The sequence below is a fragment of the Halyomorpha halys genome, unplaced genomic scaffold (genome assembly GCF_000696795.3).
Source record: "Halyomorpha halys isolate HHAL.00 unplaced genomic scaffold, Hhal_1.1 Scaffold529.1, whole genome shotgun sequence".
Taxonomy (NCBI): domain Eukaryota; kingdom Metazoa; phylum Arthropoda; class Insecta; order Hemiptera; family Pentatomidae; genus Halyomorpha; species Halyomorpha halys.
Window position 1 is genome coordinate 130,439 of NW_027116277.1, and position 15,999 is coordinate 146,437.

Genomic DNA, 15,999 nt, shown 5'->3' on the forward strand with positions numbered 1-15,999 from the left:
AGTCTAGCAGTAATAATAAAACGAAATACAAATGAGTTGTCAAAAATCCGACTAAGCACATAGAATCAGGACTTCTGAAACCCAATAAACAATCCCCATGTCAAGGAAAATACAAAAATAACAATAAATTATTGATAGAATCATGTCAAAATGCTTCTCTGTCCTAAAGAAGAAGCCCTAGGAGCTAAATGGGGGCTGTGGGATGTTGGTGGCAGTACTTCCATGTTCTAAAAGATGATTTATTAATATGTGTTTTTTTAAAGGAAATTTTTATTTATAATGTATGTTTGTGGGTTTCTAGTGATGAAATCAAGGGAGGAGAGGTCCAAACCCTATTTTGACTTTGAGACTGAAACCGTCGAAGAAGACTGGGGGGAAATAAATTTGGTTCAACAATGTATTGGACATAGAGGTATGTATATGTTATGCATTTTGTATTTATTTTTTTTTTTTTGTTAATAGATATTTTTAATTTATTATATTTCCTTTTGAATAAATTTTTTAATAATGTATAACGAGTTGGAATCTCATTATAATATTTCTATTATTTTTTGGTTAAAGTTTTATTGATAACTTCCTGTATCTACATAATTTAGTTTGCCTTGAGTTGTTATGCAATATTATTTTATTGCTGTATTATTGAATTGAAATATATCAATTAGGTTCGAAGTTATTTTTGTTATAGTAGCTACTGGTAAGATATATTTTCTTTTGATTGTACATTTATGTTACTCTGAAGGGATCTGGTCCCAAATTAAGTTCTGTTCTATGCTAATTGTAATCTGCAATAATAATTACTAGTCAAGCCAATTAAAGTTACTAATTACCATAAAATATCATTGCATTCACTTTTTGCCCAACACTGAGATTGTTTTGTCAGTCCTTCACTTGGAAAATGATAAATCATCATTATATAAGTTTTTTCTTAGAAATAATTTCACTTCCTTGTTTTAATTAATTATTACCTTTTTTTTTCTCACACTCTGATATCAGTTCTGGTGTTTTTCGTTTCATATTTTCTATCAAATACACAAATGGTTGAATTATTTATGTTTGAGATTACATTGTACATGATCATTTTATATACTGAAATAAAAGAATAATATTTCTTCCTTTATTTCAGGATATTAAGATAAGGGTGATCGTGTGGACTGTAATCTCAACCACATACAATGTAAATAAAACTTGGACCAAAATAGAAAAGTGAAACTAACATTAAAGTATTATGAATGTAATTGTGTGAATTCATTTTGAGTTATGTTAACTTTAATAAGTGTTAATTCTTTTGATTAATGGAATCTTATATTTATTCTAGAATTTTCAATTTATGTTTATTTTTCTACTTTGTACTATTAATTTTTTTTTTTTAAGGAGTTGATGAAGTACAAGTTGAGAATATTTTGAAATCATTTGTTGAACTGAGAGACTTGTATCGAGATCTATCACGCTTAGTAGTTGACCAGGTATGTTGATTTAACTCTGATTCTAGTCTATGCAATCTTGTAAAAATGAGCCTTACTGGGTCTGATAGTTCTAATTTTTTAATATATTATTATTGATATCGTAAGAACTCTACATGAGATCTAAGTACCATATTGTAAACATGTTCCATTATCCATAGGCTTCATTGAAGTAATCGATCAGATGTATTTTTCAAATGAAACAATAATTATGGAAGAGCATGGTTAGTAACATGGTCTCTTAATAGTATGAATTGGATTTCCTTTAGGTAACACCTATATTGAGTTCTGGTCCATCTGTTACTGGAATATTACCTGAGCATTTTCTAGAATATTAATATTTAAAGTGCCCTCCCTCAATGAAAAAAGCATTCTTCATTCTCAGAGTCTAGTAGTCCGTGTCAAATGTTTAAATGTGAATTAATTAAAACTCATTATAATAAATATTCAATTACAACTGCCAACATCCAATTTAAATCCATCTGAATGTTTTTTTATTTTGAAAGTAATTAATATTTAAATATATTTAGTTCAAAATTAGAAACATTATTACAATTAACCAAAAAAAATGTTATTAAAAATTGAAACAGGTCTTGACTTTAGACGACTAAATGTCATTTAGCGAAAAATAATGCATAAATACTATGAAGATTCAGGGACCATATGGCAGGGTGTCATTCTTTTCCACTTGGTGACAGTTCAAACTGGTAATCCGAAAAAAATGTTACTAATATAGTTGAAAGGAGCCATTGAGTTTATATATCTTATCTATGTCCTTAATTATGGTGGACTCAGAAAATTGTGTCCCAAAAATGCTATTGGTAATTTTCTGTCCTCATTTACAGTGCAGTAATTTTATTTATACTCACCCTTTTTTTCTATAATTCAGAGGATTATGGTTTATAGTATTCATGGATTACATAATGATTAAAAATTTTGCAGTTATGTTGATTCTTCCCTGATTTTTTTTTCAAGTACCTCCATGATGCATTTTCCTGGTCATTTGGGGCAAATATGGAATTAGGCTTTAGTTGTTTTATACTTTATACTCAACATTTACCAGGGGGTTAAGTGTGGAGAATGATGGGGGAAAATTGGAGCTAATTGATAAAAAAAAAATAAAATGTTTTTCACAAAAATTTTACTCCACAAAAAAGGTTGAATTAAGAATATTTTAAATTTGTTTGTATATAATTAAGAAGTTCACCTTGTATTTTACTTTAAGGTAGTACTTATGTAATACATTCCTTATTTAATCTGTGACACCACAATAGCAAAAATATCTTTGGGACAAGTATATACTAATCGGTACACTTTTGCTTCATCCTATTAAAATTAATGGTATTTTTTTACCATTGTGAAATAAAAATTGACTTCTTTTTTAAACCTTTGGGCTTCATATACCCCGGGAAAAAGAGAAGGAATGTGACTTTCCTTCATGAGTGGTCACATATTTTGGCTGGTCCTTTCTAGAAGTTGGCTTTTTTAAAAGAAATTTGTTTGTTAGTGTAATGAGTATGAGTGAAAGAAGATCACAGGAAGGTCTATGGCTACAAATATCCTAAAACATAAAGCTATTCTATGCCTAGCATCCAACTCTTCAGCCATTGCAAGGAAAATTTATTAACAAGCTAGAGTACAAACATAACAGGAAGCAATTCACAGCTGAACATGTCTCATAGAGAAAGAGATGAAAAACACATTAATCTGTAGGATCCCGAAGGATATTGATATTATTTTCATGATTCGAAGGAAAAAATATATCTGAGCAAATGTAAAATGTAAAGGAGGTGTCATGGTTTGGATTGCTGTAAAGTACTATGGTTAGGATGAATTCATGATCATTCTGTAACTTATTGTGCAAAAAGAAGAGCTGATAAGAGAGAGGTTTATCTTTCAGCTAGACATAAGTAGGTCTACCTGTCCTCCATCACAAGTGAAACAATACAATTCCATTGTTGAACTCCAAACTTACATTACAGAAAAGTGGAGTAATATTCCACAAAAGTACATAAACAATTTTTTAAATCTTCCAAAATAATTGGAGGAAATTCTAGAAAACAAGAGTTGACCTATGAACTAAAAAATTCCTCTTGAATCAACCAACAACCGGAGTAATTGGTAAATGTAGATAGGGTGGTCTACAGTTTTGTTGCATTGGATTATCATGAAAAATAGGGATGACCTGTAATGTTTTCAGGAAGTTTATGTGAGACTATTTTAAAGAAATATTGTCTAATTTACAAAAACAGTTTTATAAAAATTATCATAAATTTTTTTTTTTTTGTCTTTATCTATAATACCTTGATAGTTCTTTACAATAATTCATTTTAAAAGATTTTTTTCATTCCCAGTGGCATGCCAAGGTCAAAACTTTGGATTTTAAGTTACTGTTTTGGTACTAATAACATGTGTTCTATTTTATGATTGATACTATTTGTTAATACTTGCCTTATTGAATAGTATCTTATGATATTTTTTTTAGGGTACACTTTTGGACAGGATAGACTATCATGTAGAGCAAGCTCAAAACCAAATCAACCTTGGTGCCAAAAAAATTGCAAAAGCTGCACAGTATCAAAGTACATTTAGTATATCACAGGTTTTATTTTGTTTTGTTTAGTATGAAATTGCTGTATTGTAAGTGATTGACTATTTGTTTCAGAGGGTCATAAAAAACTTGTTTGTATATTCATCCTCGCGGTTGCGTTTACCCTATCATTTATAGCCTTGATCATTATTAAAGTCTGGTAAGTGATTGATGTATGGATTTATTATATTACTTGATACATGTTCCATTTCACTTTTTATCTATTACTACTAATTATTTATTTCTTATTTCTTTGACAAATTTAGTTTGTTATAAAATATAAATTTTAACATAAAAAAATTCTCAAGGCTACTTTTGGTATTTGCTGGCTTATTGGTCATTTCCTATAAAATTTTAAATTGGTATATTTTTTCTTATTTCTTGAGTTAGATCCTCCTGAAAAAAATAAATAAATAAAAAAAATGTGTATCACCAGCTTCAAAACCTTTTCCTGTTCAAATAAAATGTGAGGCTGATACTAGATTATTACTATTTTAGATTATGGTTTTAATTTTTTATAGGTTTCTCCCCTCAGGGGAATTCCAAGTACCCAACAGCTGTAACTAGAGGGAAGTCAGTCAACTTGATATGGTGTAATTAAAGAACTTATACTCAAACTTTTTTTTTTTGTTAGAGCTGGTTGATGTTTTACGTTATTTGACCATTATTATTTCCTTTTCTCCGAACTTATCATTTTTTATTATCCATAAAAAATTCACTCATTTTAGCCTATTTTTAGAAAGATTCATAACCAGGAATGAAAAATATTGTTTAAGCCAAATTGTGTTGAAATCTCCAAAAGAATAGGTTTTATTGTTTTAAAAATAAAAGAAGAAGCAAATAATACAGTCTATCTATATATCTTTAAGTTTATCTTCAAAACCATTCATGATGAGAAAGAAAACCTTTGTACCTCCAAGAAACACATATATTTAGAGATATGTTATGGTTTTATGATATATTATGTTATAGTATGAGGATTTTTTTCATTAAAGCTTTTGGATTCAGTACTAAAAAAAAATCAAAACCAGGAATGCACATTATTCATTTAAGAAATAAGTAATATTTGTCAAGATCCAGCCTGGAACCTTTAACTTCAGTATTCAATCAAAGTGCAATCATCCTCTCCTTTGATTTGTATTTTGTGAATTTTTCCTACTGTTGTTTGAATTAATTTTTTTTGTCTTATTTCATCCAGGTTATAAACTTTAAAAGATTATTGTTTTTTAGAATTAATTTATTTTTTAAATAGCCCATAATAATTATAGCTCCTGGCTCATCTGATAGTTATGAAGGTAGTTTTTCTCCAGGAATTTATAAAATTTAGACAGTGTTTGTTTTATTTCCTCAACTATCACTTACACCAAAGTTTGGATCATCACTCATTCTTTAATGCAGAAAGATTACTTTTATGTTTAAATAAAACTACTTATAGATTTGGAATATTTTATACTAAACATATTGCTCTTTTCTTCTCTCTCTAAGTTTCTCCAATTTTTTTTTTTTTTTTTGAAAAGTGGATTTGGCATTGAAGTTTTTTATTCCAGTGGTAAACTTAATCCAAATCTCTTTTAACTTTCTTTATTTTACTTTTAATCTTAACTATACTTTCATCTATATCTGATGCTTTGGCTATATTAGCGCAAATTTCATAATTTCTCTTGTTTAATTTATCAATTGGGTTAGATTATTATTGAATTGAAAGAACAGTTGTCCTAGGAACAGGTTCAGGAGTTAGCTCAATTTCTTTTTCACCAGATGTGGCACTTTTATTCTCAAGTTTTTTTTTTTTCGGAAGCCTCTCCATTCTTTTGGGTCATAAATTTTGAGTTATAAACATGTTTTCTTATATTTTCCCGAAATTAAATTGCGGTTGTAATGCAATTACATATTCCTCAAAATCATTATCAATCCAATCTCTAGCGACCATAAGTTTCATTATATGTTTACTTTTTGTGCTATAAAATTGTTAATTGTTTATGTTATTGTAAAATTAATTTTAGTTTGTTGTATTATTTACAGATTATATAATGCTGACTATGAAGCCTTAAAGAACAAGTTGTATAATATCCATTATCTAGTCTATATTGTACATATTTTTACATAAATTCAAACAAATAATTTATGTATGTATATTATAAATTTTAAATTATTTTATATTCATTTATATCTATTGTTGTTGACCATTTTTTGTATACTTTGTTTTTTGAATATATGGTAAACCACATTATAATTTTTCAGTTGTTGAACGGTGTTTTTGTTTAACTTGTGTAACCTTTTTTCTAATTTAAATGAGGTTCATTGATCATTTTTTAAATATAGTTACTTACTTTTATTTTCAATCTTAATTTCTGACATTGAAATGTCCCATTGACAGAGAAGTATGGTATAATTAGGCTTACCATAATATTTCAGAACCAAGCCATGCATGATTTATTCTGGATATGGTATGTAAATATTGAAGAGAAGTATCTGTTTTTCCATCAATAAAAAATATTTATATTTTAATCTATTGAGTGGTGTGATGTTCATGAACATCTTTAGATATTTTTATTGGGTGAAAAAATAGAAAAGTGAGAAGGGAGAATTAGATAACACAGTTATATTACAAACAAATATTCCAATGTTTGATATGATCATAAAGAATAACAAAACTATTTTGCCATTTGGTTGCTTTTTTCCTCAGGTTTACAATAGAAACCTGGACAAATAACAGTCTTATTAGAATGGGAAAAATGCTTATACAACCTGCTATACTCAATTATCATGTAAGTGTTATTTGTGACCTATGATCTATATTATTTAGGCCTAGTATTCTATCACATTTATCAAGAGCATGCACTTATGTAGCATCAATGTATGCACACACACTCAATTCTACAAAGGACTCTTGATATAGCATTTGATTTATGTTATCCACATTTTGTACTGTTAAAGTTTATGCTTGTACAATTTAATATTGGAGACATTTTCTTTATTGAAACATTTCCCTACATGCTCCAATAAAGTAAACAAGTTCAAGACAAAATTTAGCAGCACAATCAATTTTAAAAGTATTAGAGGTTGTGAGAGTGTGAACTGAAGTTTTTAGCCAACATCCTTGCTGACTCCTCAATGAAGACCTAAAACTCAGGTCGAAACGTCGGTATAAATAAATATTTTTTTGTTTATTTATGGTTTTCTTTGCTGACCGCACCCCCCCCCCACCATCTTCTCCAATGAATATAATTAATATTCTTAATTAAGTCAAGTATTATAGAGTTAGATCCTATTTAAAATTAGCTCTGCTTAATGTGTTATACATCTCTTATCACTGAGACGAAGTATATCTTATTATAGCTACCTTGAGACTAGACTTTGATTCTCATGATCCCTAAAAAAATGTATGTTTGGAATGGAATGTGCTCAGCCTTATAAGGATAAATAAATACCTGCTTGATAAATAAGTGACTCAGGCTAGGTAACCAAAATTAAAGCAGCTTTGATTTGTGTATGGCTGATGGCCATATACTTCTCTTCAAACAATTATGGCTGCCATTTTGAAGTTTATTTTATAAAATTATTGAGTACTTAGTTCATATTAAATTTATGAAAACAAAACTTTTTTGTATTTACTGAACATATAGTGTTAACAGTATTTTAGAACATAATACTATTAGTTTCAAAATATAGTTCTTATTTGTGAGAGTTTTAGTATTTTCTTGGTGATCAGACATACTAGTTATCTGTGACATTTTTTATAGATATCGATTAGCAAAATATATCAACCACTGACCTTTACCACAATACATCTTTGATAGTCTTGAGCTTGTCAAACTATCTGTATGAATACCTACTTCTTTTTATTTTCAGATTGAAAGAGTTGTTTCCCAATGTGTCAAGTTTATTTTTCACCCTCGGAGAAAACTACCAACCATATATCATAGTATATGTGATGGCTCCTTATTAATCAATGTATACACACATGCACACATATATGTGCCATGACTTCTTATTATTTGATATATCCTATCATATATGCATCATATTGATACAAAATATACCATTGTGGGTGCTTTTCAAAATAAAACCCAATATTTCATTAAAATTTTACTAAGAATAAAAAAAATAATCAAAATTGAGAGTATTTTAATTGATGTTAAAAAATAAATATTAGCTCAGCCAGATGACCAGGAAAAAAAGAAGACAAGGTGTCATTTTACTATTTACACCAGTTTACAGAAGACACTATCTTTACTATTTACACAAGATTTACAACAATTTTAACAAATTTGACCTGCTTAAACATGGTTAATTAACTATTTCTTAAATTAAAAAAAACAAATCAACTTTAAGTACAAATAAATTTGATTTGTTTAAAAAAAATAAATTAAATCACTTTATATTTTTTCAATATGACCTTTGAATACAAAACAATATTTAAATAATACTTAATCACCTGATCCAAAAAAGGAACTATTGGACTTCCATGAAGCGGTTGTCCTAATTTTTTTCATTTAGCACAAATAAAGATAATTAATTAAACTGTTTGGCAGAATGTAAATTTCAGAGGAGGGAACTAAAGCAGTAAAATAATAATTTAAAAAAACAAACTTATATTTAAAACAAATATTATTTAACAAAAAAATCATCGTTTTGATACCAAAAATTATACAATTATTAACATTATTTATTCAAAGTCTTAATTTGTTGCTAAGTACATCATTGTAGAGTTCTCTTGTGAAAGGAATGTATTTAGAAGATTTCGCATCAAATACATAAAGAGGATCACTAATCTTGTCAACATTGTATCCTTCCTTCTGCAGATTAACCTTCTGTATCTTAAATGTGCCTAGAACCACAATTTCGAGTCAATATTTCCAAAATAATTATATGATAGAATAGCTACAATGTAACTCCAAAATATTAAAATGTTAAAGTATCAAGAAATTAGGCTCAGAATAGATGATTCTTTGCTCTTACAAATGTTATTTTTATATAGTAAACAAGTATTTTGAAAAATAAATAAATATTGACTAATACTGTTTAGAAAATTTAGTATGTTTGTAATCATTTACAACTTGTAAGTTATTTAATTTTCAAATAAGACTATTACTTGATTTTAGAACCATTAATTCTTCAATAGCATTTATCCATCCATATATCACAGATTTTATTGAAAACACTTGTGGAAGACAAATTTCCTTTTAAAACTGCTATTTTCTAAGTTAGACATAAATCTGTTGATTTGGTTAAAGCTTTTTTTAACTACACATAACTCGCAATATAGATGGCATAATGTCACCCCTTTCTACTACCACTGTCCTAGTGTTTCACTGGTTATGTTGTTTTTATGTTCATGGATTAACATATATACACATCGTAGAGTAATGGATCACTTTGTGTAGGCTAATTTGGAAAATTGTCTTACTGTTCTTACTTTAATCCAATGGGTTGGGAATTTCTTAAAAATTGCAGATAGTACATGTATTTGAAGAATAAGGTCTGTCTTGAACATTGAGTTCATAGTAGACATGGCCCAAATTTGTTAAAATAATTTATTTTATAATTTATATATAATATTATCACTTCACCAAGATTGGTTTTATTGTTTAAATAAAATGAATTGCATCCAATTAAGTCTCAAACACTCTATTAATACTTTAATGTCCAATGTTTTGCCATCCTCAAGGACAATCTTAACTATAAATCCACACTTCACTTTCAACTATTAAATAATTTTTGAAGGCTATTCTGCTCAGCCCTAAAAAATTTCACTGATTTTATTAGACTTGGGCAGTTTAGCCTGTCAATAACAATCATCAATAAATATTACTAATATGATGAAATTTTAAATAGTCGATTATAGCATCTCTTATCTGGAATAGCCCATGGTTTCATTATTTTAGATAAATTAGGTTGTATTATATTATTAATACAAATAAAATGTCGGTATTGTTTCATTCCTCCAAGACATAGTCTTCAAGATGAATATGGGAAAGGGTTTATAAAAAGATGTTAAAAAAGAATCCATAGTATTCATATAACTTAATTATTTTGAAATATAGACTAACAAGAGGGCTTTTATAAGTAATGAGTATCAACTGATTGCTTTACTAGGAGCTAGAAAATTACTACTTGGGTGTTAAAAAGAAACAGTCAGAATACCAATTTTAGAAATAATTTAAAATTCAAATTTTAAATAAACCTAAACTATATAGGCTACTGCAGATTAAATTTTTAGCCTATTTTTGTTTCCAGTACTCTATCTAGAATAACAATAATAACATATTCAATAATGAAATGTTTCTTACAAATAGGAATATATTTTTTATAATTAAGGTGATATAATTAATCATATTTAAAACTATTCCATAAATACAGAATTGAACTTACTTGTGATAGGTATGCTATGAATTATTCTAATGAAGACTGGCCTGGCATAAGGGGGTAGGTCTCTATGAATTCCATCTGATAATTTTTCTAGATCCAAACGACCTTCAGTATCAACTATAGCAGCCATCCCAGCTCGGCCTTCTACATCAGGCAGCTACACCAATAAAGTTTACTTAGATTAGGTTTTATAATACATGTATTAAATATATTATTTTATAATTAAATCTGAAACCCTTCTTCATCACAACCCATAAAATGGGTTGCCTTTTAAAAGGCAAAAGGTTTTTTATATAATTAAGAGCCGTAAATTCTGGCTAATAATTGAAAAGAATTAAATAAACATAATATTAATGAAAATTTGAGTTTTGTATTTTGTATATATGAATGAAGAAATAATTCATAGGGTCTTAATATTCTTTTCCATAATATTTCCTGAACTAGCTTAAGGGCTGGAGGTGACAGAACTTTAGCAAATTATTTATAAAAAGGGAACAACATTATTAGAATATGGAAAATGAAGAGATAAATTAGAAAAAATACCAAATATATTTTATTGCTCAATTTGTACCATTTCAAACTACATTTTAGGCCTTCAACAGGGCTATAAAACAAGATAAGAGATGCTGTTGAGTTAAAAATAGAAACTAAATAAATTGGAAATATACATAAGGTAGAGTTCAAGAGGAAAATTAATATAACATACTAAAAGACAAGATATTATAGATGAAAAAACTAAATAAGATAAGTAAGAATAAGAACAGGAAAGCATCGGCAAACATTAAACAATAAAAAATAATTTAAATTTACTTAGTGTTTGTTGCTGATCTGACCCTCCCAACCCTCATCTCTTTTTTATTGATGATCCAAAATATGTGCATTAAAATAATAAAATTTGTTTCCGAGGACAAAAAATATAGAAGCATATAATTAAGCTAATTTACATTCATATCTAGTACTGTATATTGCAGGTAGACCCTGTTTTAAATGAGTAACAAAAGTTTTCAGTCTGGTAAGGTTTTTTGAAAAATGGGATGGAATTACTCTAAAAGTGAAATATAAAGTCATAAAATTAAGGAATGAGGTTCATCAAAAACTAAAGCAGGAAAAAAAAATTAGGTTTACTGGGAACTACAGTTTGAAAAATAATAAAAGACTACTAAATAAATTATGAAATGAAATTACTCAATTGATTTTACAATCTGTGTTTCCATTTTTGTTGAATTTAATTTAAGTCACTTTCCAAGGAATGGAAGTACACAGGCCACCAATACATATCAAGCTAGTTAGTTACTATAAAAAAAAACCTTAAAGATTTGTCCCTTAACAATTAATATTAATTTTTATTATTATTAGTTATTAATTAACAGAGAAGACTAATCCCTTAACTTAAAAAAAAAATTTGCTTTTACATTAGAAGTGACTTAACAAGCAGTTTCAAGTTGAATGAAATGATTTAAAAATGACTTTGGGTTACATATAAACTGAAGCTGAGAGATGTCCAGCATCAATTTTGCATGAGTTAATTGCTGCTCGCCAGCATAACAAAAATTGTTTTTTGTACTGGTGTTGAAACATGGAACCACTATGATAACCAAAAGAGAAGAAAATCATGGGGAAAACCTGCCCATGCTTCAAAATCAACAGGCTAACCGAGTATTGATGGGGAGAAAAAAAACTCATGCTGTATATTTGGTGGTGTCATTTATTATGAGTTGTTCAAACAGAACGAAACCATTACTAGAAATCTCTACGGAATACTATTTATGAGATTGAGCACTTTAGAAAAAATGCACTTATTACTTCTCCAAGCATGACAAAATCATTCTCCTAGATGATAATGCTCATCCGCATGTTTTGTTACCAGTTAAAAATTATTAGGAAACACTTAATTGGGAATTCTTAGTCCACCCGTCCTGTTCACCAGACATTGCCCCTCCCGGTTATCACTTGTTCTGGTTGATAACAAATGATCTGTCTGAGTAGAGCTTTACATCATACGAAGATATAAAAAATTGGGTTGATTTGTGGATAGCCTCAATAGATGAACAGTTCTTTCCACATGGTATCTGAACACTCCCAGGCAGAAGGAAAAAAGATAGTGGCTAATAATGGACAATACATTGAATAAAAGATAATTTACCATTTTTTCACAATAAATTTTTAATTTTTGATAGAAAAAAACAGAAATAGATTTGTACCTCCAACTCTAGTATAGTGGAAACCTAAATAAATATTCTGTTGGAAGAAATGAAAAAGAACGTAAGTATTTCATGTCATCATTATTTTAATTAACAACCCAATCAAAATATGAATACAATGCTTGAAAATCAGATTAATAATCATTTAAAATTTAATGCTATTAAAATATAATCCTATTTTCCAAAATTTTACCTCTACTCCGTAGACTGTAGCATCTTTCAGTCCAACAATATTGCTAATAATAGCTTCCACTTCTGTAGTAGCTACATTCTCCCCCCTCCATCTGTAAAATAATAACCATACAGTAAATTGGACAATTGCATTTTTTTATATGCACTCAAGACAAATCAAATAAATTCAGAGACTAAATTGAAATTTACAATGATATTTAATAAGTAAAAAAACATACAAGAGTAACTAAGAAAAACTCTTTAACAACAGGAAACTTCAGTTAAATATTACACTCACTGTAATCTCTGCAAGGGAGCAAAATATAACTCAATATACTTAAATGAGATAAAAAGACCTTGTAAACAAATAAGTTGTTGGCTCAGTTTTTGTCATATTTGTTACAGAAATTGCAGTCAGGTGTTCTTAATTTCTCACAACCTTAAGTTATGTGTTTCAAGAATCAAAAATAAACCATGAACAACTAGGATGACAGATGTTATCAATCATGAAATTTGTACCTGTAGAGTCTAAGGGGAATGACCTAAACACATAACTCATAGCCTCTCTTCTGCAACTTCTATCTCACCTACTCATAGTGCAGTCACACTGAGTTCAATCAACTACCACTAAAGGTTGAGGTTGAAATCCCTTAAGACAATCGGGTCAGCAATCTAATGAGAGAGGGAGTCGTCAATAGTGACAAAATCAGGCAATCAGAATAGGATGAGGAGCAGAGTTCATCCCTGAAGATAATGGTGGAAGAGCATTCTGGTGCCAACAGCGGCAACTCTAGACTGAGTCAGCTAGTCTAAAGCAAAGGCATACTATAAAAACCTTAAGTCAGGTTAAGGAAAGCACCAAGGTGTTGTGTGTGGGACTAACAACTAATTCATGTAAAAAAAGCATTCTGAGAAAAGACAGAAACAGTAATAAGAGGAAGGATTTAATGGTACTCTATAGACAGTACAGAAACTGGAAGAGCCTGAAAGAAAAATACAGGGAACAGCTGCAGAGCTAACAAAATATAGGGTATACATCACCACCCTATAAGAAATTAAATGGAACAGGGGTGTTAGAATTGAAAAAAAAAGAGATTACTTTATTTTTAATAGTTACAAGGGAGCAAGATCTGGGAGATCAGGAAAGCCAAAGCTCTCCATCTTAAATATTAAACTTATAAAAGATAGGATATGCAGAGTGAGACTAAAGGAAAGATTAAGGGATGTCCCCATATTTTTAGTCAACGCATCCACAGAAGAGGACAAAGATATAGCCAAGCAAAGAATTTTGACATCCTTTGAGTAAACATTGAGAAGGTGCCTTGATATGATACTAGACATGGTGCGATTTAAATGGTCAAATTGGTAGGAAAGAAACAATGCTGCCTGTCACAGGTGCCCATTCTCTGCATGTACAAACTAATAACAATAGGATGCTATTAATTCACTATTGAAGCATCAACAATCTAATAGTCGGAAGAAAAGTACAGTGAAAAGGACAAAATGGAATGTGAATAAACTTTAGTTTGGCACATATTCACAGAACAGTGCGAATATCACAGAGTTATGGATGAAAAGATGGGGTAAATAAATTAGTGTGACAATAATATTCCAAAAAGCAGATGGAAGATCATCAAAGAAATAATGGTGAGTCAACTGGAGAATTAATGAATGGAATAAATGAGCAGTGGTATGAAGAGTCTTGAAGGACAGTCACCGCACAGAGAAAAGATGCCAAAGTAAAGCTTTTTTAAGAGAAGGATTAGGCGATATAACTCGTAGTTCGCTTACTTGGCTAAACTGACGAAACTTAAATTGGCTTCCTGGACTGAAATCTTAAAAAGTACTGTGGCAGTCAACGTGTTAAGTAATGAGCCATTGGACTTAATATTTTACTAAGTAATTAAATATTCAGGAAGTCATGATAAAGTAAGGACCTCTTCCCCACTCAAATCCTCTAAAACAGTGTTTGACAAGGCAATGAGGTTTCTGGAGAATCACAAAGCCTTGGAAGAAGATAGCATACTTGTGGAAATGGTGAAGAAAGATGAGAGCAAACTGTTGATTCATGATACCAACTAATAAGTGACAAATGACAAAAAAAGAAATTATCCAGATAATTGATGATGTATACAGCATTGAGCAATGTGATACTCTCAGGTCCACCAGAATCAAGAAGAGGCTCACCCAATAACCAGAGAGCCTACTAGGAGAATAAAATTGTGGATTTCAATAAGAACAAAGTATATCTGATCAATTCTTTGTGCTTCGACAAATGATGGAGATATAGTATGAATACAATAAGGACATATATTTCCTGTTTATTGATTTCAAACAAAAGTTTTATGGTGTAAACAGAGCCAAGGTGGTTATAGAATGTCACAGAAAGAATGGATTCCCACAGAAACAAGTCTGCTTGGTAAGCTTTACAATGACTGATGCGAAATCTTAAGTCAGGAATAGAAATCAATCCTGCCAAGCCTTTCAAATTAATACTGGCATGAGAAAGGGTGACATACACTTGACCATATTGTTTAATTTTGTAGGCCATTTAAACCAAAGCAGTGATGGACAGAATATGGCAAGTCAGTCCACTTGTAAATGATACTGGAATTGTGGCTAGAAGTGTAAGCACACTTAAAGAAGCCTGTGAAATAGTCCTCTAAGAAATGGGGGGAGCCGTCATGTCCCATGGATGGCAGAGGCTGCGGGGATGGAAGCTACAAGGAGCAGATGAGGTGATAAGGTGGTAGATACTTGCCAATTGCGAGTGGGGAACTGACAAGATCCAGCACAGAATTAGATTAGACAGCGGGATGTACTTCATCAAGTCATCAAGGACCACAATGGGTATGGGAAGTGGGGTAGTTTGCAATCTGTACAACCATTATTTCTAAAACTTACAATATTTTTATAATCAGTTCAGAGATTTTTAATATAAATGATCTCAATGAAAGGTTACTATAATCATTAGAATATTAAGTATTTGGTGGTTATTTAAGTATTTTAATATACCTGAAAGTATCTCCAGTCCTATCTTTAAAATAGACATATCCCCATTCATCCTTGACAAGAATATCCCCTGAAAAACAAAAAAAGGACTTGTCTTACAATACTATAATTTATATAAATTAATTTTAAAATACCATTCACAATTCATAAATTTGCAAAATATATATAAAAAAATAAGAAAAAGTAAAAATAT

The 15,999-nt window shown here is 29.6% G+C and overlaps 2 protein-coding genes across 2 annotated transcripts in view; one reads left to right on the forward strand and one right to left on the reverse strand.

The window, feature by feature from the left end:
* Positions 1 to 6,287, forward strand: part of Syx16 (syntaxin 16) — a 26,653-nt gene extending 20,366 nt beyond the window's left edge. Inside the window, exons 5-9 of the mRNA XM_014425691.3 lie at positions 302 to 412; positions 1,372 to 1,463; positions 3,946 to 4,042; positions 4,126 to 4,210; positions 6,073 to 6,287. Of these exons, the coding sequence (XP_014281177.1) occupies positions 302 to 412; positions 1,372 to 1,463; positions 3,946 to 4,042; positions 4,126 to 4,210; position 6,073 (386 nt within the window). The 3' untranslated portion in view covers positions 6,074 to 6,287. The remainder of the gene's footprint in view (positions 1 to 301; positions 413 to 1,371; positions 1,464 to 3,945; positions 4,043 to 4,125; positions 4,211 to 6,072) is intronic.
* Positions 6,288 to 8,628: 2,341 nt separating this feature from the next.
* LOC106683921 (long-chain fatty acid transport protein 4) overlaps positions 8,629 to 15,999 on the reverse strand; it is a 72,977-nt gene continuing 65,606 nt past the window's right edge. The window contains exons 11-14 of the mRNA XM_067053084.1: positions 15,810 to 15,876; positions 12,817 to 12,907; positions 10,426 to 10,579; positions 8,629 to 8,881 (exon numbers count right to left, since the gene is read on the reverse strand). Of these exons, the coding sequence (XP_066909185.1) occupies positions 8,724 to 8,881; positions 10,426 to 10,579; positions 12,817 to 12,907; positions 15,810 to 15,876 (470 nt within the window). The 3' untranslated portion in view covers positions 8,629 to 8,723. The remainder of the gene's footprint in view (positions 8,882 to 10,425; positions 10,580 to 12,816; positions 12,908 to 15,809; positions 15,877 to 15,999) is intronic.